Below are 24,378 nucleotides of genomic sequence, written 5' to 3' on the forward strand. Positions count from 1 at the left end.
TAAGCTCATCAATCCTTATTTTATAATATCATAATTACTCTTTATACTATAACTCTTTTTTTTTTTTTTTTTTACTTTCTCTAATACATTCATTTTAAAGGAATAATTTATTCAACAGAAAACAAAGGGTTCAAGTCTTTCAAAAAAATTCAAAGAATATTGTACCTCATTTTTACCGGGATTTAAAAGTTTATTCAAGTAATTATTTTTATTACGTAAAGTTGGACAGATATATATACACACACATAATTCAAGCTCAACCCATGACCAAAATTGTATATATATATATATATAAGTTATTTTTTCTCTGACCTCTGAAGCCACACATTAGAAAAGCTAGTAGTAGTATGGCAAAGAGCAAGGTTCTGGTTGTGGGAGGCACAGGGTACATTGGGCGCAGGATTGTTAAGGCAAGCTTAGCACAGGGACATGAAACCTATGTCCTCCAACGGCCCGAGATCGGCCTCGACATGGACAAGTTACAGATTTTATTGTCCTTCAAGAAGCAAGGAACTCACCTTATTGAGGGCTCATTTTCCGATCACCGGAGCCTTGTGAACGCCGTGAAACAAGTTGATGTGGTCATTTGCGCCATCTCCGGGGTGCATTTTCGGAGTCACAACCTTTTGATGCAGCTCAAGCTTGTTGATGCCATCAAAGAAGCTGAAAATGTCAAGGTACATCAGTAGGTTTGTTTTTCTACGGTTTTTGAAAATCATTTTCTATTCTCAAGAAGGTATCTAAAAATTATTTTATGAAAACCGAGTTAAAATAATATTAATAATAATTAATTTCATATAACAGTTTTTATAATTATCTTAAAACTGTTTTCCTAGTAATTGTTGATGTTTACACAAAAGATAAATCTATCTCTAGCAATTCAATAATATAAATCTATTCACTTTTTGTTTCATTGTCATATATAGCTCTTATTCATAAAGCAAATTACAATTACCATGCATTAAAGTATTGGAATAGCCTATAGGAAATTAATCTACCACTGTAATAGAAAAATTGGGAAGCCTTTCGAATATCAAAGTACAGATCTCTAAGCTGACATAAATTCAAATGTCAAACGGTTTGCGTATCTGCTTGCTATCTTGTTTCATTCATGCGCGCGCGCGCACATATATATTAGCACAGTTGAACAGAACTCATATATATGGATGAAACACAAGCACGGTCCACCCACGCCTCGATCTTTTTGTTTTTCTTTAGCTGCTGGAGTGGAATTTTTTCTTTCATTATATATATATACTGCATGCTTGAGGAAATTAAAGAGAACCTACCTTGTTTGATCTCTTTGGGTAATCAGGGCAGGACTAGAAAGCATGGATACGGGACAGGACACGATCCTATGACAAATCTCTAAAAATTAGAGCATTGATATATCAAAAAATAATAATATAATATATTATTATATATATAATTAATCATTTTTTATCATTTTATCCATTTAATCATGAACCACGGAGAACACTAATTTGGAGCTTACTAGCTTAGAGTCAAATATTTTTTATTTTTGTTTTATAAAATATTTTATTATTTTGTCTATGTAACACATAATATATTCTGGGATTAATTTCACTGACACCATCCTTAGATTTGGTCACTCACATTATAAATATTTGGCCCGTTTTTCACTTACACTCCAAAAGTTACTTTTCAAATGTGTCATATATCTTTTTGTATGTAAAATGGTATTGCTACCCTTCTAACTATATGTCGACTTTAAAAAGAGTTGAAATGACTTGAATAGCCTTTTCATTATATAAAGGCAAAAGTGCAAACAACCTCCCTGAACTATCACAAATCGGCAATTTACCCCCCTGGACTACAAAAATAAACAAATCAGTACTACAACTATCCAAATCGTGCAAATTAACCCCTGAAACGCAATTCCGGCCATTTTCCGGCCTACAAGGTGGGCACGTGACTGTCTTTTTCTTTTAATTCCGAAACTGCCCTGGAATATTACCATTGTAGCCCTTTGCCTATATGTAAATATAATATATATATATATATATATATATATATATATATATATATATATAACAAGCTCAGGCAACCTCGTCGCTTCAGCGCCGCCATTAAAGCATTGGACATTGGGGGTTCCACGGCGGAGGTAGTGGTTTGGGCGAAGAATTGGGATGGGATTGAATACAAGTTTGTCGGGGGAAGCAATGCCAGAAGAGTCGCCGCCACGTGAAGCGGCGTAGTCTGGTCGTGATTACGATGGTCGGCTTCGGCGATCGAGTGATTCAGTAAACTCGCCGCCTCCAGCAAATTCAATGAAAGCACATGAATCTGGAAGAATTTAACCTTGGAAGAATTTACCAGTGGGATGAGGCATTTTGCCCACTCCATAGGAAGACAACCAATCTGAATTATGAAATGCACAGATAGTGTGAATTAACAAATTAGTACCTATCTCGCATTTTTAATACTACCACACACACACATACAAAATGAACATTTTAGAAAACATTAGCATACTACAACAAAGGGCAAAATAAAAGAAAATTAAAAATAGAGATTACCTCGCCGGATCGTTTGGTTGAATAGCGAACAATCCTCGATGTTGCAGTAGCAGCCTTTGCACTCACCCACTATGAACTATGTTTACTTCGACCCATGATTGGATTAAGCTTTTTCTGATTCGTTTGGCCTGTCCTGTTCAATCTGGATCTTTGCACATTCATCATTGGAGACAACTTTAGTCTTAGTTGATTGAAGACTATCTGAACCCACTACTTCTCCGTTTTCAGGCACCTTCTCAATAATCATATCAGGTTCTTCCTTCACATTCACATTCGGCTTCGACTAAATAATTGATTGAGCTTCTTCTGATTCTTTTGGCCTCTTCTGCTCAATCTGGGTCTTGAGATATTCATCATCAGACATAACTTTGATCCACTCACGATCTCGTCCATTTCAACTATCTCAATCATCTGGTCTAAATTATCTCCCCATATCTATATATATGTCAATATTAATTAATTTGTCTCGTTGTACCAGCCGGCCGAACCAGGAATCCTTGCCTGAAATTGCACATCTCGATTTAGTCCTTGCTGCCGATTCAATCTCGCCGTCGCCATCATCGTTCTTCACCGAATTCTCAACAATCAACAAGCTCTGTTTCGCAGCCTCCGATACAATGGAAACCATCCTCTGAAGCCGACCAGATTTGCCGACAAATAGAGAAGGTTACAACACTTAGGCAACGTTTGGGGGCATGGAGGGTATTTCACGTTGATTATTTATTTTAGTATTTTTTTTCTTAATTACAATGGGTAGTTTTGTAAATATACTATTAAGTCGGTCAGAAAGTGGCTGGAATTGCGTTTCAGGAGTTAATTTGTACAATTTGAATAGTTGTGGTACTAACTTATTCATTTTTGTAGTCCAAGGGGGTAAAATGTCGATTTGTGATAGTTCGGGGGGGTTGTTTGCACTTTTGCCTAATATAAATTTAAAATTATTCTATATATATATATATATATATATATATAATGAAGGTCTATATTTCTCATTATTTACACCAACCAATTTATAATTATAAATTTTTAATTATTATATATATATATTTTATCATGTATACCAACCACTCCTCCTTTTCATCTTTATATGTGTGTGTGTGTGTGTATCTTTTTCTTTTCTTTTTCTTTTTCCTTTTCTTTTCTTTTTATTTTATTTTATTTTATTTTCTTCTTCTTCATTATTGCCGGCAAAGAAGCTGCAACTGCCGGTCACGTACTGCTTTTTTCTTTTTCCTTTTGCATTTTATTTATTTTATCTTCTTCTTCTTCATTAATGTCAACAAAGAAGCTGCAATAACTAGCAGCGACCAAGGTCAGTGAGGAGGTAGTCGCCACCGCTGATGAGACCTCTGTTGTGGCGGTGGTGAAAGCGAGGAGGGAGCATTACGCCGACAAGAAAAGAGCCTTAGTTAGACCGAAAATTGGCGAGCTTTAATAGACTGAAAATCGGTGAGCTTCAACATACCCAAATCGGTGACTTCAATAGATCCAAATCAGTGAGCTTCAATAAACCAAAATCTGTAAACTTCAACAAACCCAAATCGGTGAGACAGACAAAACCAAAACTCCTTGCTAGGTACATAGATGTCCAACCGAAACCAAAGTTACGTTCTGATCCAACTGAGACCCAATTAGAAGGAAATGATCATTTGCATTATATGTACCGATATGGGACGGTGACATATCAGGGATGGATTAGATCAACAAGCTAAGTCCTACCCCTTCATACATAAGGAATGGATTAACTAAAACAGTTAAGTCCTACATGGATGCATGTTCTATCAACTAAAACAGTTGAACGACATAATGGATATTTGTTTTATCATTCTGCACTAGGAAGGAATTTATATATATACTTATGGTACCGTGATACAAGCTTGAGTCTCCTGATCACGGTTAGGGTGCGTATATCGCAAAGGTTGGGTAGCTAGATATAGCTGATGTTCCCTTATAGGTCTAGGTACTTGGCCGCTGGAAAAAGTGTTTTATGTCACCTTCTACCCAGGCTAAACTAAGTTATAGGCTAGGGAGCATCCTATAGTGTGTATATATATATATATGGATTATTTTAGATATTGCCTAACTATCTAGGATGTATCTGCGTATCGGGTTTATGTACGGATTATGGTAGAATGGAACTTACATGTGGGCGTGACTCATTCTTATTTTTTTCAGGTGTTCGTTGATACCAGGCTTAGAGCTTGTTCATGTTGATGCAAATACAGACACTCACTCTTCTGACTACATAGGATTTTCTTTCTTATTTTAGTTTGGATTTTAAGTTTGTAAACGTTTTACCGGTTGTAATTATTAAGGGTCTACTAGATGGATTCCCGAATTGTACGAATTTAAAAGATTTAAATGATATTAAAATTTATTATTTAAAGTGTGAGGATTTTTATTTTAGTTTTCTTTCAGCGTATTGTTAATTTATTTTTAATTCAGTTTTTATTCCTACTTGTTTACATATTGATTGTCTGGTGTCCTCGGATCTGTGCTCGGACTTGATCACCCGTGGCTCTAGAATCGAGGAGTATCTCAGTTGGTATCAGAGCACTCTAGGTTCCAGTGTCCTTAAGAGTGTCTTTCGTTAGAAGTCTTCCGCGTTGCGTCTCTTAAATACTTAAAGCCATATTAGGATTCGTTGTACTCTTTTACGGTTCGTTAAGAGGAGCAGCTGATGTCAATTATATTCCATAATTATGGAATGGTTGACACTAGAAGGAGGATGGGGTCCAAGGCGACAGTGGATCAGACCCGAATGAGTAGAGGAGTATATTATCGAGTTCTCTATCAAAAGCAGAACTTGGGATCGAAAGTTTAGTTTCGGTTGGCGCTATTTTTAAAAGTATAAGCCAAGGAAGAATTTAGGAGTGTGTTTTAGGTCACTGTATAAAGGAACCAACACGATTTCAGTTATTCTCATAAAGGAGACAACCGAGAAATAGGAGTCCAAAGAGGATTCTAATGGAGGAAATTTCAACATACCCAAGAAAGAGTGTATTGAATCTTGGAAATCAAGGATCACGCGAGAGTGATCTTGTTCGCTAATAGTATAGTGAACGATACTTGTAGGGTTGGGTGGATAGTTAACCTTTCATGTTTAAGTTTGGTCAATTGGGGGTTCTGGAAAGATGATAATTAGAAAAAAATAAAGGGATTTATGATAGAGCTTGCATCGTCCGAGATCAAAATTCGCGATCTCAGACGATTATTGTGTTTGTTATATGTACACACAAATTTTGTTGTCTGCAAATAAAAACAAAATAGGGAGCAAAACATAATATTTTATTAATTTAGAAAGATGGAGTATAATTGTAATACCCCTAATTTTAAAAGGATAGTCTCGACATTTTAATTATGGTTTTATTGCATTTTGCTTGATTAATTGTTTAATTTGTTTGATTAATTGTTTAATTACTTATTTGTTTAATTATTTTATTATTTATTTAATTAAATTATTTAATTGTGTATTTAATTACATTATTTGGTGGTTGTTTAATTGAATGAATTGTATTTTTATTTTCTTTATTGGAATTAATTGTTTTAATTGGTTAAATGGTTTATTAATTTAGTTAATTGGATTCAATTAGGGTTATAAGTTATAATGTTAAAATTAGGTTTTATTCTTTTAGAAATCACGTATGGGCGGACTGGGGTTCAGTTTAGGGTTTTAATTGGACTTAGGTTTTGTAATTGCCTATAAATATATATGTCATACGTTTGCCTAGGGTTTTAGAACCCTATTCACGGCACAATGAAGGCAGAGCAACATAACAGAGACTTGTGAGAAAACAGAGCAAGCTCGGTGAGGGTTTCGACTGTGGCTTAAACGTCGGACCTAGGAAGAGGGAAGGCTGCGCAGTAGGAGGTTGAGTTGACAGTAAACGGACGTTGTCGGAAAACTTAGGAAGACGGCGACAAGGTTTTGATTCCAAAACCACACAGGCAAGTTCTATTTTGTCTCTCTCCCCTGGGCTTGTGTTCTGTGCATACCTAGATGATCTCTAGGGTTTTAATTAAACGTTAACTCAATCTTGCATGCTTAGTTTATGTTAAATTAATCAACTGTATGTGTTTTAATTTAATCTGTAACTGTTCTTGCAAGTTGGAGTTCGTTGTCTATTTTATAGTATAATGAATCGGTGGTTTTTCTAATGGTTGTTATTAGTTCCTACTGTTGTAAACAAATGTGTAGGATGCTACTGGGTATAGATTAGACTCTTAGGTTCAGTATTAAGGAAGAACATAAGGGTTGAAAGTGGCCGGAGACGAAGCAGACGGTCAGAAACGGATCATAAACAGATCAGGGCTCTCAAAGAGGGAGAAAGCCGGCTCCATGGAAGAGGGAGCCGACTCCTTCAAGTGCAGAGCCAGCTCTGGGGGGTTTAGAGCCGGCTCCATGCATGGACAGAGCCTGCTCTCAAGTTTTGAGAGCAGGCTTCCTTGTTTTGACGCCTTCTAGAATGGTTTTGGGCACTGTTTTGGACGTGTTTGGTATTCTGGATTGTTTTAAGGATTGTACTAAGGGTTCTAAACATAATTTCAAGGGATATTAAACCCTCTAATTGCATAATGTATTCTGTATTACTAATAGGATGAACAGTATGAAAGTAGACAACTTTACATACTATTAACGGTTGGAAGGAAATTAATTGCTTAATTTTAATTTGGCAATTTAACGGATTATAGCATGATTATAAATCTTGTTTTGGATGCATACTAGGGTCGTTTATTTATCAGATTTGATATATACATACCCTGGATTTTAATTGCTGAAATATTAAACTTTTTTTACAATTACATGGATTAAGGTTTGGATTTTAATTGCTGAAATATTATACATTATTCTGCAATTACTTGGATTATGGTTTTAAACTTTAATTGATAAACTGTTATTTATGTTATGTAATTTACATGGTTTTGGACTTTAATTGTTGAACTATTATTTAGGTTCTGTAATTTACATGGATGGGACGGTGACATATTAGGGATGGTTTATCTCAGAACGCTGAGACCTACCCTATTGGAATAAGGGAATGGATTGTAAAAATTGAATTCTACTTATATTTAGGTCAGATCAACTGAGTAAGCTGAGTGACCACGTGGATTAATTATTGTTTGTGGTTAAGTCAGATCAACTGAATAAGTTAAGTGACTAACAGGATTAGAATTCTTATGTCAGATTAATAAACAATTTAGATGACATACTCTGGTTTGGACGGACTTTAAATATATGATTATAGTACCACGATATGAGCTTGAGTCTCAGAGTCGATGGTTAGGACGCGTATATGCAGTGGATGCGTAGCTGGTTATGATAGGTTGATGGTATACCCTGTTAGGCTTAGGTACTCATGCCCACTCAGGTGCGTTTTGGACGTTGCCTTCTATTCAAGTTGAAACCTCCTATATAGTCCAGTGAATGTCCCTTAGTGTGGATATATATGTATGGACTAGATAGCTATTGTTGAGATATTTAGGATGTATCTGCTTATCGGGTCTCCGTTTGGATTGTAGTTAGAATAGAACTTGTTTGTGGGCCTGACCCACTCTTATTTTTTAGGTACCAGACGGTTTCAGCCTTAGAGCTTGATCGTGCTTATCGAAGACAGTCACTCATTCATCTGTTTACGTCGGACTTCTCTCTATGTTTTAATTTGGGATTTTATTTTCAGTTGTTCAGTTTCAGTTGGGATTTTATGTAGGGGTCCACTAGATGGATTCCCGAGTTATACTCTTGGAGGTTTTAGAGAGTTGGATTATTATTATTCATTATCATTTTGAGGATTTTATATTAGTAATTCCTTCAGCTTTGTTATTTATTTCTTAAATCTTTTTGTATTCCTGTTTGTTTATATATTAATTGTTTGATATTCCCTTAGGTTTGGGCTTGGGCCTAATCAACCCATGTCTCGGAGTCGAGGGGTATCACAACAATCCTTTGTAATAATATTCCAAAGAATAAGGTCATATGATTCGATCTCCTTTTTGGTTGGTTGGATTTAAGGGCTGCACGAGCTTGATCTTGAATCACCGTGGAATGTGGATAAAGAGCGGCACGATTTGATGCGCTTATTGTTAATCACCTTGGAATTTGGATGAAGAACGACACGATTTGATGTGCTTGTACTGTGGAATTTGGGTAAAAAATGGCATGATTTGATGTGCTTGTTGTTCTTCGTCTTCAGAGAGGATTTGTTGAATTTGGTTAAGAACGGCACGACTTTGGATGTGCTTGGTGTTCTTCGCCTTCAGGTTTGCCCTCTGGATTTCTGGCCCTCTGGATTTCTGATTCCCTCAATTTTTGGACCTTCTGGATTTCTGAGTCTCTAGATTTCTGGACTCTGAATTTGTGTCCGAATTTCTAGACTTCTGGATTCTGAATTTGTGTCTAAATTTCTGGACTCTGAATTCTAAATTTGAGTCATTTGTTGAATTTAAGGAAGAACGGCACGTCTTTGGATGTGCTTGTTGTTCTTCGTCTTCAGAGATGAGAGAATTTGTTGAATTTAGTGAAGAATGGCACGACTTTGGATGTGCTTGGTGTTCTTCACCTTCAGGTTTGCCCTCGGGATTTCTGGCCCTTTGGATTTCTGAGTCTCTGGAATTCTGGACTCTGAATTTGTGTACAAATTTCTAACTTCTGAATTCTGAATTTGTGTCTAAATTTCTAGACTTCTGAATTCTGAATTTGTGTCATTTGTTGAATTTAAGAAAGAATGGCACGTCTTTAGATGTGCTTGTTGTTCTTCGTCTTCAGAGAGGAAAGAATTTGTTGAATTTGGTGAAGAATAGCACGACTTTGGATGTGTTTGGTGTTCTTCACCTTCAGGTTTGCCCTTGGGATTTCTGGCCCTCTGGATTTTTGAGTCTCTGGATTTCTGAACTCTGAATTTGTGTATCCCTTCCTTCTTCCTCTAGGCCCTATTTATAGGCTTCTTGGATCCATAAGATGATGACACGTGTCATTGCCTAATAAGGATAAAATCATAACTGGGCCGGGCCGAGTATATTATGATAATTTTCCTTAAAAACAATTATTCCAAATATATTTTATTAGGAATAATTATCTTTTTATTTAACCATCTGGGCTGGGCTAATTAAATAATTTAAGTGGACCAAACTTGGGCTAATTAAATAACTTAATTAAACATTGATCCATATTTAATGGGTTAATTTGTCAAAACCAAAGTCCACTAAAATTTTAGTGTCTACATTATATATGTGTGTGTGTGTGTGTGTGTGTGTGTATAGAGATACTACAAATTGGCAGCAAAAGAGTGAGATAAAGAGTTTTGGGGGTGACAGAGTAATAAATGAGGGCAATTTGGTCATTTTATGATTGTGATATTTTGGATTAACATAGATTAAAAAAATAGGAATAAAAATATCATTTTGCACATTTTTAGCCGAAAAAGTAGAAAATGAAATTGGGATATGAGTGATAGTTAATTTTGAAAGATATTTTAGGGTGATATTTGGCCAAACCTAAGGGGATGTCAGTAAAATTAACTCTATATTTTAAATTACGTTAAATCTCATTCTTTTAAAAAATAATTACAAAATCACCCGATCATGTCTTGAAAATGTCCAAAACTTGTCCATGTCATGCATGTCTCACCTTTGTCTAAATAGAAAATAAAATTTTCAAATTTTCAAATACTTCTAACCGTATATAGAAAATAAAATATTCAAATTTTCGAACACTTCTAACCGATTTCCAAACACTTCTAACCGTATATAAAAAATAAAATATTCAAATATCCAAACACTTCTAACCGTACTTGTATGTGCCTGATACCACCACCACAATACTGCTGGAGAAGTGGTATGTGTTTTGTAAGGACAAGCTAATTAAGACAAATTCTAAGGGTAACATTTTGATATTTAATTTAGAAAAAATTTCACTTACCTCCTCTATGATTTGTCAATATCGCACATAGACCCTCTCTACATTCCCTTATTAATTGTTAATAATGGTCATCCAACTTGATAACGGTAATGTGTTATTTAACCGTTTTGCTCGTGAATTATATTATCATTTCAGACATCAACAGAATCTGTTAGTGACCGACGAAAAAGAATCTGCCTGAGTATAATATATAGTTTTTAAAATGTAAACTTGCATCTAAATTAATCTTTTTTTTTCTTTCCTTTTTTTTTTCAACCGTTTCTTGCCTTCGGAGTTCGGAATGGACCCATCAAGAATGAGAGATGCACTTGAACCAGGAAATGTTTCATTGATAGAGAAGATGAGAGTGAGGAAGGCAATTGAAGAAACTAAAATCCCCTTCACTTATGTGTCTGCCAACTGCTTTGGTGGTTACTTTGTGGGTAGCCTCTGTCAACTTGGCACACTCATTCCTCCTAAACACAAAGTGTGCCTATATGGAGATGGCAATGTGAAAGGTACAAATTTGATAAACTGAAATGATGGTACATTTTCTACAATTATAAAATCCATTTCTACATAATGAACATGATGTTAAATAATTCTTATTTGGATTCTTTGGCATTTTGCTTCCATTTTCTCTCCTTCATCACTTTCCTTCTTCCTTGAACTCTTGTTCTGTGTTTGTTGCTCCAAAGCCAATCTGTAGATCAGTCCAATTAACCCAAAGCCAATTTACACATAATACACATACTGCACCTCCTATTTTCAGATCCAGAAGTGTGACCCTTCTATTCTTCCATTCCACTGATTCCACATAGCCGCACAATGACTGAATATACACAGGACAGGTCACATAATTAGAAACAATATAAACCCCATAAAATCTGAATTATTCACTAATTTCTAAATAAGATATGTATACATGTATGCAGATATGTGGGTATTAAAGATGAATCTCGCATTTCCTGTATATGCATTTGGACTTCGATCCAGCATACACAACTCTGATCAATTCTGACTGTAAGATTAGCAATACATATAAATGTGTACGCTGTTATCCAAATTCGGTCACACTTGTGAAGTTTGCCACGAGGGAAAAATCGGTACAATAAGGAACCCTGTATCTTGCATGGAGGTCATCCCAGTGTTTGAACAAATTTTAACCTAGTTGACAAAGATCATCGGAAGAAAAGACCTAAAGTATTACATGTCTTGTAACATGGAAGGTTTAAAGTGCCAAAAAGCTATACCAGAAAGGGTTTACTCATTGTAAAATAGATCAGTGTAGTGAGTCTAAAGTAGATAATAGTTTGGGGGTGTTCGTTTAATTTATCCTATTTTAGTGTTAACATGTCTGATATGCTTATTTTAGATAAGTAAGATATAAGGTCATTTATGCACTATTTGTTGAATAATCTGTGCTACACTTTGCAGTGGCTTTTTTAGACGAAGATGATGTAGCAACATACACAATTAGAACAATAGATGATCCTCGTACATTGAACAAAACATTGTACCTTCGACCACCAGAAAACATCCTTACTCAAAGGCAGTTAGTCGAGAAGTGGGAAAAACTTACAAACAAAGAACTAGAGAAGTTCAGCATCTTTGCAGAAGACTTCCTAACATCCATGAAAGGTAAATGAAAAACATCCTACAAATTTTTAGCCATATTATAAGTTCCACCATCTTTTTTACTAATCTTACTTCACTTGATGTCTTTGTATAAGGCAGATATGGACTTTGCTGGCCAAGTAGGAGTGGCGCATTTCTATCACATTTTCTATGAAGGCTGTTTAATGAACTTTGAAATAGGGGAAGATGGAGAAGAAGCTTCAGAGCTCTATCCTGAGGTTCAATACACTCGCATGGATACATACTTGGAATGCTATCTATAAAATATTGCTCCTAGAGTTTGCAGTATATATCTGAACTTCAATGGGTATTCTAATTTTATTTTCATTTTACTTGTCGGTGAGTAAATCCTTCATGGTTTTATGTAAGCTTTCAATGGAAAGACATACTATGTAAAAGGATTTCTCTCAATCTAGTAACACTCAGTAACTATAACGTGTCTGTTTCTGTCAAACGTGAATAAAATTCAATCACATATCTAAATTCTTGTACTTCCCTCCTTATATTTTTTTAACCTCTCTATACAACTTCTCGAAGATAGGAGTTTATCAAATTAATCCACATATGTGGGTGAAAATTGGATGCCTGAGATTTGGTATACCGTACTCTCTATCTGTACACACGAGTTTTGTATACTATACTTTCAAACACAACATATGTGATAAACTGTTGAAATGTATAGGCATGAAGAAAAACCAAATAATTCACAAGATTTTACATTAATTAGCTTTCATGTCTCTCAGTTTAAAGCTTTAAAGTAGAAGTCACGAAACACAGAATATGAATTAATAAAATAGTCAGCCATGTTTTCTTATTGTTCCGAAACCTTACTCTGTTCTACAATCTCTCCATCAATGAAGTCCAAGACTGCACCTAGAATATCTCATAGTGCTAATACAATATCAGATGATACTGAACTCTCAAACTAAATGGCAAACTGCTCAATGATATGGTAGTAACAATTGGTAGATATTCTCTCTATTGAGAATTATTGAGTCAGCCACCTAAAGATATTGCAGCCCATTATGCGTGATTTAAATTGTTAGACCCCATATGATTCAAAGTCTCTACTCGTGTAACAAAATTAGATGTGAGGGTGGGAATAGAGGCTTAAGTGTGTGAATGACTTGACTTAAGATCTATTATGTTAAAACCATTTAAATTATATACATGAATGATTTGACTTCAGATATATTACGTTAAAATCATTCAAATTATATACCCATTATTGTTCAAACGTATTCCAAAGCCTCCTACGCATATCTATATTCCCCAAACTCAATTTCTACTCAATTTAGTTCTATTTTATATGATTCTATTGTCGGGCCATTAGCCTAGGAGGTATGAGCTCTCCTCCCCAAAAGAAAGGTGAGTTGTTTGAACCCCGCATGAGCAGTATGGTGTGTGCGTGTGTTGCTTACTTAACCAAGAAAAAAAAAAAGTTATATGAGTTTGAATGAATAAAGTTTATTATTCTTAGCGTGTTTGTCTGATCTGATTCTTGTTCTGAAATTGGTCCACCTGGACCACATGACTCTTAAAAGGAAAGACATTTTATAAAAGGAAAAGAAACTCATTTGTTTATTCTCAAAGGCATATCCTACTTTTTGAAATCCATATTGCATTATTCATCAGAATTGTGGCCACGCAATATGTTTGGTTCACATGAAATGCGCATGGGATATGTTTGGACCTCACTGACTTATTTGTATGGTATATGTGAACCTTTGGCTAGCTGTTGAGGGTAATTTAAACCTTAATAAATAATCCTAGGACTGTTTGACTGTTCAAAGTTATCACTGGGAATGTTTTGACTATTGAAATGGACATATGAACTCTTACAAGTCTAATTTTTATCGGATTACAGTAAAGGATATGTCAACTTTCATAATTAAAATAGTTATTAAAGGCTCAAGGAACGCTAAGTCGCCATGATCTCATTTAGACTAAGCACAAGGCAGAATGTAAGGTACAAACATTATTAAGGCATGCTTGTGATATAAATGCATATTAAGTATAGTTATGATAGGAAAAAAATTAAAATATACAAAACAAACTAATTACTATCAAAATAAAGGACTTTCCAGAATATGAATTCACTATATTGGCTAAATCAATGTGCATATGAATTCAGTTAAATCAATGCAGAATTGAAACAATTCAAAATATGCAGGTTTGGCATATCAACAAGGAGGTTTAATCAAAATATACAAAATATAGAATACAAAGCATATTTAATCAAAATATGTGATCAGTTTTTTTGGCATATCAACAAGGAGGTTACCAAGGGCTGTAGCCTAGTGGTATCTCCTCACCTCCCAAAGTGAGAGGTCCTCGGTTCAAGTCCCATATAACTGTTCATTGTGGCATACACATTAACTAAAATAAAATACCATTACAAATAAACAAAAATAAAAAACTATGATCATACAGGTTCTAAGTAGTATATGTTATATAATCATAAATTTTCAGAATCCAGAATCAAGCATTAGACACTTTTAATGCAAGCCATCAACCATAAGTTCATGAATTTCATTAACTGTCAGAGACTGATCATTTTGTGTTGAACATATGATACATTTCCACTTGCCTAATTTGGAAATGTTTCATAAAGACTTTGTTTTTAATCATATTATTTTGAGCTTCATGCTTTCAGACCTGGTTAGTTACTAAGCTATGTAGCTCAATGTTAGTTGGAACAGTATTAAAAATAATATAGACTAATTCAGATAAGGAATTTATTAGTTTACACGCAATTCATGTTTTGAATAAAGGAAAAGAAAAGGAAAAAGTTGCAAGAAAAAATATTGTGAAATTAAATAATATTACGATGACTAATTCAGAGTTATTTTATTTTATTTTATTTTTTATTTTTTTTTTTGTGTGTGTGTGTGTAAGTCAGTCAGTAATTGACAGAGTTGACAGCATGATGCATGGGATTCATTAAACGAGGCCAAAAATTTCTAATTCAAACTGTCAAAAGTGAATAATACCAAAATGTCTAAAACTCAAGTTGTATCTATGGCTAGTATATTTTGCTTAACCACCCATAATGGAATTGCCCAATTTCTTAACGACAACATCAAATCAAGCAGCAGGCAGAAAAATTTGGGAATCTGTTAAAATTTCTTACAACTTGCAACATTCAAGAATGATAGATTTTCAGGTTCTGTTCACTCGATAAAAAGGTCAAGAAACATCAATGATCTATGCAAATAATTTGAGAAGTTTGTTGTAGTGATAATACCCACTAATTCTTAAACTTAAAGCTTTGATCAATTAACACATGGCAACTCTTCAGATCTAACCGATGCTAGCCAGAATTCCATCACGCTCTAGAGGTTAAAGTGAATAATACATGCAACATTCATGAAATCCCAAAAGAAACATTTCTCATGACATGTCTTCAGGTTATTGATCTCCAAATACCTAGTAAAGATTATCAAAAGCAACGACAGGAATGCCCTGCTGCTGAGATATTATGCTGATTGCTGATATCCACAATAGTAACATTGAAGGTTAAGTCACTAAATTAAACTACGGATGAAATGCAATATAAACAAATATAAGATGCTAACAAGTATGGCATGAAAATTATTGGAGTAAAAAGATAAATACTGTATTTCAAACTCTTACCTCCTCTATGCAGGTGTCATGGGTTCCATTTTGGCTCCATTTGCGCTAACAAGTCATAACTGCCTCTGGTATTCAAATCAAAATTTATAGAACCTCCTTTAACCTTAAGCTTGACATCTTTCTGTTCTTGTTCCTCTCCCAAGTAAACTGATTCATTTGCCTTCCCATTTGTATGATTAAATATGCTCTTTTCTGTAACATGCTCATTCCTCTCTTCTCTATTCATATTCTCCACAAGATTAGATAAAGTCAAATTGAAGTTGGTTAGTTGTGATCTTGTTGCTTCTAGACCAACAGGACAGTTCATATCAAGTGATAGACTCTTTTGAGCTTTCTCTAATATTTCTTGCAAGTACTTCCCTTGGGCCTCAATTCTCATCTGTAATTTCTTCTGTACCTACAATAACAGAATTTAGTCCACTAATGAACCAGAAGCAATGTGTGAACAAGCAATAATCTGTGAGATACTACTAGAAGAAGGCTACGAAAAATAAAATTGATAGCTGTTTATATATTATAAACCTCAAGCTGCTCCTGTAGTCTTTTCTGCACTTCAATCTGACACCTTAGTGCCTCTGCAATTGGGACTTCTCTGTTAAAATTACAATATCATTAGCAACAAAATAAAAAGGCCACCAAGAAGTATCAAAAAACCTAAATGAAACTAGCATCAAGGAAGCTTTGAGATCCACAATAACGAAACTTTTCTTACTTTTTCAAATTTAAAATAAAATTTATGTAAATACCACAAAATAATATCGTAAACATTTAAAGCTGCCTTCTAATATGGAAATCCATATTTTTATTACAGGGACATCATAATCTAATCAAAAGGCTAAGAACCATTTTTTTACCCTGAATGAAAGGCTAAAAAACATTAAATATTACGATTCACTCAATATTACACAATCCGAATGATGCTTTCAAAATCACACTATGGCGGATTTGTTCTATGAGGCTATATAGGTTGTGCCTAGACCTCATTTAACGTTAAGATAGAAGAGGTCAAATTCTCACCAAAGAGGGGGCAGCTACTTGACACTAGATGGCTATAAAGGCTATAGGAACATGTAACTGTCTTTATAGCTGGCACAGTTGATGCAAGATATAGTACATATGATGTGTACAGTTGCCATAGCAACCATTAAGAACATTGCCTAGACATTTCAAGGTAATGGGAAAGCTTCTAACATGATAAGAATGTTTAACTAATGAGAGAAATTCCCCTTAATCAAACACAAATGAGGACCAATGTCAAACCATATTTGGGGCTATCATCAACTTTTAGTAATATAGACACCTCAAAACCAACAGGGCGGCACCAATAGGACAACTGTATCATTTTTACTGGAATTTAGCATACCCTCATTCTTTATGTTTATTGAAACAAAATAACTATAGACACTTGGTTTTTGGTGGCACATACCCTCGTTCACTATTCCCTCTCGATGAATTTGTAATTGTGCTCGAGGATTGCATATGGTAGTGTCCATAGGGATCTCCTGGAACACATAAATACACAATGCATAATTTTAGCAAAAAAAAAAAAAAATAAAATAAAATTGGATAATAAAAGGGAAAAGAGACATTACTTTAAAAGGGGCACATACAAAAACTTTGGCATCAAGAGAATTGCATGAGATTATTTCTTATCAAACCTTAATATATAATAGGAACTTGTACCAAAGCACAAAAAACGATTAAAAACTAATATTTATTGTGAGAAAGAAATAAAAAATAATGGTTTATATAAAACAAAAAATAAAAACAGACATTACTCCCAAGGCAACACATGAAATTTTGGCCACTAAAAAAATTTCATGAGATTACTTCTTCCTAAACCTGAATTGTTAATAAGTCTTGTAAGAAGCTTAAAACATGATTTTAACTACTTTTTATTTTATTCAGATGGGAATAATAACAAAAATATTGCCTAGAATCATACTGTGTTATTTATCAGGAACAGAATTAAGGATGAACTCATATAAATAAGGTTAAGCTGAAGGAAGATCGAGACATTAAAAGTTTGACCTATCGATGAGGCATAACGTTCCAGGATTATTCCATGCTTGTATATTTTGCATGAAAATTCAAAATCAATTCAAAATAATAATAATAATTGGCTCACCATTATCCTCTTTGTTTTGTTCTCCAGTGTTTTGGTTTTTGGCTTGCTGTCCAAGTCTATACTTCTGCACATTGAAAGGTTCAATTATATTAGTGGTTCAAATCAAAATCTCTGAAGGCAGAAGTGTGACAAAAAAAATTTACCTGTAAGTGGCTCTTTAGATGGTACAATGTCAAGCCCTTCAAGCCCATAACCCTCAACACCGACTTTGGAGTTGCTTCTGAAAATGAGAACCCTCTCCAAATTGAGCTTTTTGTGAACTCGTAATTATTATGTATTTGCAAAATCAGAATACTTCTGTACCCACCGGGTTAGCAATCATATTGTGTGATCTACTTGAATACAGGACTGATATTTCAATTCTGACACTATACACTCTCATTTGTTTATGTGATAGATTCCAAAATAATAAATATAAAAAAAAAAAAAAAAATGTGTCAAACATATCGTGTACACATAATGCATGTTACAAAAAGTAAGATCTCACATTTCTCTCCTGACAATGTATGGGCAGGATTAGACAGGAAACAAATTAAGGTTCTTTGGAGATGGATGAAAGCAAGAAGCTACCACATAATTCAATGAAAAGTAATCCTACTTAATCTATGTAAGACATAATAATGTACAGTCATAAATTTATTATGCAGTGACTTAGCCATTCAAAGTACCTGATGAGTTAATTCCAAGGAAGAGCCTGGAAGCAACAAAAACAGCAACTTCCAACCTTAATTTGTCATGGATTCGACAAAACTATTGTATTTCTCTTTTGTGTCAATTAGTTCTTTTTAACATTTAGCTTTTTTTTTTATTATTTGATAAGTAAAATTTTATAAAAGCGCTCAGAAGGGGAGCGGAACCCAAAAGAAAAACAAAAACCCACAAAGGGCCACTAAGCCTTTAGAGAGGCTAGAAAATCGACAATCTCCTCTAAAGATCTATGATCTCTCCCTAAAACCCAACAAAAAAAAAAGTAGAAAGAATGGAGAACTTAAGCATAGAAATCGACATCTCCTTCCCCTCAAAATATCTCCTATTCCTCTCAAGCCACAAGGACCACCACACACACAAAGGCGTAGCCCTCCAAGCATTCTAAATATGGGCCCCCACATGGCTACCTCTCAAAGCCTCAATTGTAAAGTTTGAGATTTTTCCCTTTTTTACCATTTTCTGGGATTTTTTCGATTTTTGAGAGTATTTTTGTCTTTTCTCGTTTCGCGTGCCGGACACCGTGGGATGTGCCGGATATGTCCGAGAGTTAGTTGGGGCATTCCTTGAGTTCAGAACTCTTGGAAATGCACTGGTTTCTATTTTGGCATTTTTCTGTTCTTCGGGCCAGGAGGTCTCACGTGGGACCTGCTATCGGAATTGTTGTGTACGGGGGTTGCGTCTTGGGCCCGTTGTATTTCATGCATAATTATTTTGTGCATAAGTTATTTGTTTAAATGCTAAATTGTGGTTATAATATAATTAGTGCATGTATATGAATTTTATGGTGGAGAATTAAAGTTGAAAGATTTTTTTTAGTGGGACCCCCCGTTATTGCTTTTAATGGCTATAAGGCCATCACGCCATCACCACTTCCTCTCTCTCTCTCGGCAGAATCTCTCTCTCTCTCTCATTTCTTGCATTTTTCTTTTTCTTTTGCCACAAATTCAAGGCTTGATCAAGCCTAGTCCTTTGGGAATTTGATAGTACTGCCTTAGGCAAAGTTGGAGAGCTCGTCGAGGCCGTCGTTTTGATTGGAGCCAAGCACCATTTAGCCAACTCTTGGATTTTCGAATTTTTCGGTATAAATTAGGGCTTTTTGCATTCTTTGAGGTAAGGGTCTCTAATTCACAATCTCATGGGATTTTGTGAGTCAGTTCCTCTAAATTGTGATTTACCATGCTCAATTTGTGAATATTTAATGCAAGATTATTTATGCGTTGTGCTAAGTGTGTGATTATGTGTTATATGGTATATGATATTGAAGCATGCCTATTTGATGGTAAAGCTATGCTTATTGTGCCTTAGTGCTGAATTTTGTAGTTGAAATCATGAGTTATACTTTAGAAAATTTTGTAAAGCATGTGTAGCGTGGAATGTTGACTTGAAAGGCATGAATTCCCCTAATTGCACGACATTTAAATATATGAGACATTCATGCACGGCATTAGGTAAGAAAATGGGTAAGTTATTTTTGGAAAGAAAGGAAAATAATTTTGGGAAAAGTTTTGATGAAAGGTTTTGCGAAAACCGGTCGCCCAGGAGTTGCGTAGGGACCGCAGCGTTAGTGCGACCTAGAGGGGACTAGGGAGACTGCCCTAGCGTGGTTGAGTTACCTAGGCCCCAAATGACGCCATTGAGTTGCCATGGGTCAGGGACAGTTAGCCAATCCTCCTCTCGTGCCGCCATGGAGTTGCCATGGGACGAGTTTCACTAACGGTTTGGAAATGATGACGGAAATGGTTTTGGAAATAAGGAGCGACATTGCATGACATCGCATCCCATTGCACGGCATAGTTCATTCACGACTTGGATTTATTGATGTTGATGTTGTGGTTGTATTCTGCCCAGTATGGCATGATCCTGTTTCCTTTAGTTTCTATTCATTGTATGGATTCACGGGGTCATAAGAGGTGTGTCTTAAGCACCTCCTACTGAGCCATTGTGCTCACCCCATCATTTTAACATTTTTCAGGTACAGGAAAGCAGTGGCGAATGACGACCCATCACAAGCTTAAAGGGGATTAGAAGTTCATTTTATTAACTTTTATATATTGGACCCATTCTTTTGTAAAGTTTCAATCTTTAGAAAAAATGTATTCGTTTTGTAGAGCTTAACCGTGAACTGTAACTATGACTTCTCCATAGTAGTTTGATGTAAATTGAGACTATGTTAATATTGTATGTTGAATGGGGATATAACATTATATTTTGAGTAATCGTTGATGTTTATAACCATAGGATGTGGTTTATCATTTTACAGCTTGTTGGGATAGGTTTAGATCAGTTTTCAAATCTCCTACATAGGCCATTACTCATTTTCTCACTTGTAGTAATCCAGAAGCAAAACCCCAGCTCGCAGGGTCATTTCGGCCGACCGAAATGACTGCTTCGGCCGACCGGTCACATTTCATCCAAATTCCAGTAACCTCATCTCATTTTTGGCCACAACTGGTTAACCGGTTGGTCTATTTTGGCCAACCGGAATAGGCATTTCGAACAACCGAAATGCCATTTTGGCCAACAGAAATGCCAGGCCTTCATTGCTCTTGTTCCACCATCTTTGGAGTTATTCCCTTATTTATTTTGTAGTTCCTTAGCCCATGTAATGAGTTGTGGTGGTACACTGAAGGTGTCTTGACATGTAGATTGACAATGGTGTCCTTAAGTGACCTCGGATTCGGGTAAGGACCCGGTTAACGGTTCGGACCCACAGGTTCGGGTCGTTACATCAATAATAACCCAGAGAATCCCAAACAAACCAATCATCAAGTCCCAGCAATCACGAGCCATGGTACAATGAATAAGAAGGTGATCCACTGTTTCCTCATCTCAAAGGCACATATAGCAATGATTGACCACCACCTGGTTTCTCCTTCTCAAGTTATCCTAAGTTAAGATCCTTCCCAGAACAGAGGTCCACGCAAAGAAAGCCACCTTAAGAGGAGCCTTAGAGCGCCAAACAGACTTCCAAGAAAAGCAAACTCTAGGATCATCCGAGAGACACCTAAAGAAAGATCTCACCTCAAACCGCCCCTGAGAGTTGGTAGCCCAAGCCCAACTATCAGACTCCTCAACCATAATCCTCTGGTGATACAGTAACTCCAAGAAACGAATGGCCTCTTCAATCTCCCATTCCTGAAACAATCGCCTGAATCGAACATCCCAAACCAGTCTTCCACTATCAAGATGATAACAGTTGACCACCAAGGCTTGCCTATCCGAAGCAATTCTGAAAAGTTGAGGAAAAGCAAGAGCAAGAGGAACATCCCCACACTAAACATTCTCCCAAAAACTAATCCTTCTCCCATCCCTGAGTCGAAACCGAACATGTTTGGAAAAGAGATCCCACCCCTTCCAAATAAAATTCCAAACCCCCACCCCCCGAGACCCCCTCACTCCCAGAGAGCTCCAGCCACCTCTCAACTCCCCAAACCGGCTCGCCACAACCCGCCTCCAAAGCCAGTGTCTCTCCACACCAAACCTCCACAACCATTTTCTAAGGAAGACCTTATTGAAAGGCACCAGTCTACGAAGACCTAAACCTCCATTTCGAATCGGCTTACAAACCTGCTCCCAACAAACAAGATGAAACTTGAACTCTTCTCCTCTACCCCCAACAGAAATTTTTTAACGTTTAGTTTGGGTTGACAATTCTATTACGACACAAGCAGAATTAGTTTCATTACATAGGGGCATTGCAGATAATTTACAAAAACACTTACATAGGAGAATGATAGGTAATTTACAAGAACACAAAGTCATTTTCAATTTAATTCTTCTATTTTTGTTTTATGATTGTATGAGTCTATAAGTATAACCCCCTACTTTTCATCCTGCATTCAACGGATAGTAAATTTGACATCAATATAACCAGTTGGAATATGAGTGGAGTGTCTGATCAAGGAATTTTTTGCTAGTTAAAATAATGGGCAAAAATTTTGCACTTTTTTTTTCTTTTTTTTTTTTTTTTTTTTTTAAGTAAAGTTTCATAGAAAACACACTAAAATATCAAAAAAATTTAAAAAATCATTGATCAGTTAAAAAGGACAAAATTTTCCCATTAAAAAAATCAGATGAAAATTTTACAATTCAAATTGTGGCATTTAATAACTACACAATTTGCCCTAACTATTGCCTATTGGAAACTTGTAGCCCCTACAAAAGCCAATTATTTCCTTTTACTCTCTATCTTTTCAACTAGTTGTGAAGGGATCGTTATTATCAAATTGATGCATCCGAAAACTATTTTGATGAACTGAACAAAAACCACAATCAACAGCCAGCATCGGCCTTCTTACTGGCTGTCCTATTGTTAGTCATAAAAATCACACACTCATCGAGCCCTCTTCTTTAAACTTCATTGTAGTCTTTTCTAAACATTCTAATGATCTTGGTTTAGCTTTTTAGCACATAGTTTAGAGCTTATAGTAAATGCTTTTTATTTATTTATTATTATTTTTTTTTGTTAAGTAAGATTATATTAAATGTTGTACCAAATTCCATCTAGCAATCAAAGTTATCAAACAATTATAAGGCAAAACGAACATCCATAGTTGGACATCAATTGGGTAATTGGCACCAAAGTCATGCTTGACAAACAATTGAAAATTAAACATTAAATTCCAATATATATATATGTACATGCATATTGCCAGAGTAAAGAAGACTACTCACTTTCTGGGCCACCAAGCTTGGTGACTGCATCAACAAATCTGTCATGAAGATCAGCCGTCCATCTCAGCCTTGGTTTCTGGTCACGTGTCATCACCACCCCACTCTTATACCCATAAAAACCTCCTCCTCGGCCACTATCGCCACCTCCGTCGTACATTCTCTCTCTGCGAGTAGAAAACTACTGTGTACAAGAGCTACTCTGTTTCAGCTCTGGTATGAAGCTTGGATATATATGTGAGGAAACTAGAATTGAAATTTGTAGGAGTCAGACTTGCAACAGACACAAATCCGAATTCAAACAGTTTAATAATTTGAATCAAACTCAATCTTAGAGAGAGAAATTAGAGTGATTTCAAATTCCTAGAACAATTCCGTCTTACATTTCAACTCTTCTTTTCATGAGAGATAGTATATATATGACTATATGTATAATATATAATATAAATATATAAATGGAGTTAGTAGAAGAAACACGGAGAGAAAAGATCGGCGAGGAATCTGAAGAAACATGTTGGCCGAAAAATTGATTAAGAAAGGGAGCAATTACAGTGCATTCTTGTAGAGTGCGAACTCCACCTTCCTCTACCGTTGGATACCGTTGGATTGAGTGCGATGGATAGAGATGGAATTTCGACGGTGGGATGGAGGTATTGAGAGAGAGTTGGAGGATAGGGAAGGAGTGCCAGGGGGATGACAGCGTGGAATATTCGCCGGCAATTAAGGGGATGGGAATATTCTTGCCCTCACATGTCACGTCCTCAAATGGGGACGGATTCGCATCCGGAGGGGTCTTCATATCGAAAAGATAGAGAGAGAAAGAGAGAGATGTGTGTATATATATAGAGAGAGAGAGAGAGAGTGGAGTGATGGGGTGGGACACGTTTCGACGTCTTCGTTGGGGGCGTGGGGTACCGAGGTGACTGGCAGAATATTCTCACACCACAGCGTTGGGACCGAAGGAAGGTGTTGGGTCTTTTCCTCACTTCCTTTCGTTTGTCACCTTCTAACTTTTTTCTTTTGGGGTAAATAACCTTTGACTATTTTTTTTTATAGATTTTTCTTTTTTATTTTTTTTTTCTCTTTCTCACAAATTGTAATTTAGTTTCGACATATTTTTCTTTTTCAGGTATTTTTTTTTTTAACTTTACTTTTCGATGACA

General features: G+C 35.7%; 3 protein-coding genes across 5 annotated transcripts; 2 read left to right on the forward strand and 1 right to left on the reverse strand.

Annotated features, from left to right (window-relative positions):
• Positions 1 to 335: 335 nt before the first annotated feature.
• LOC132281438 (isoflavone reductase homolog) lies at positions 336 to 689 on the forward strand. Its single transcript, XM_059783139.1, has one exon. The coding sequence runs from the start codon at positions 348 to 350 to the stop codon at positions 687 to 689; it is 342 nt and encodes a 113-aa protein (XP_059639122.1). The 5' UTR covers positions 336 to 347.
• A 10,046-nt stretch (positions 690 to 10,735) lies between these two features.
• Positions 10,736 to 12,335, forward strand: LOC132281439 (isoflavone reductase homolog). Its single transcript, XM_059783140.1, has 3 exons — positions 10,736 to 10,952; positions 11,872 to 12,075; positions 12,172 to 12,335. The coding sequence occupies exons 1-3, from the start codon at positions 10,736 to 10,738 to the stop codon at positions 12,333 to 12,335; spliced, it is 585 nt and encodes a 194-aa protein (XP_059639123.1).
• LOC132285852 (myb family transcription factor PHL11-like) lies at positions 10,815 to 23,877 on the reverse strand. 3 transcript variants are annotated; one of them, XR_009472623.1, is made up of 8 exons: positions 23,219 to 23,875; positions 17,980 to 18,056; positions 17,837 to 17,900; positions 17,135 to 17,210; positions 16,231 to 16,300; positions 15,709 to 16,105; positions 14,357 to 14,426; positions 10,815 to 11,266 (listed from the first exon to the last, which is right to left on the reverse strand). XR_009472623.1 is itself a non-coding variant. In XM_059788086.1 (7 exons), the coding sequence occupies exons 1-6, from the start codon at positions 23,373 to 23,375 to the stop codon at positions 15,725 to 15,727; spliced, it is 819 nt and encodes a 272-aa protein (XP_059644069.1). In that variant the 5' UTR covers positions 23,376 to 23,877; the 3' UTR covers positions 10,815 to 11,266; positions 15,709 to 15,724. The 3 variants fall into 3 exon arrangements, 2 of the variants coding, with proteins under 2 accessions (XP_059644069.1, XP_059644068.1); XM_059788086.1 differs by lacking the exon at positions 14,357 to 14,426 and having other exon boundaries at positions 15,709 to 16,099; positions 23,219 to 23,877; XM_059788085.1 differs by lacking the exon at positions 14,357 to 14,426 and having other exon boundaries at positions 23,219 to 23,871.
• Positions 23,878 to 24,378: the final 501 nt, after the last annotated feature.

Source organism: Cornus florida, unplaced genomic scaffold (genome assembly GCF_030987335.1).
Source record: "Cornus florida cultivar Cherokee Brave unplaced genomic scaffold, ASM3098733v1 CherokeeBrave_3.0.0_Hap2_Chr11, whole genome shotgun sequence".
In the NCBI taxonomy this organism is placed as follows: Eukaryota; Viridiplantae; Streptophyta; class Magnoliopsida; order Cornales; family Cornaceae; genus Cornus; species Cornus florida.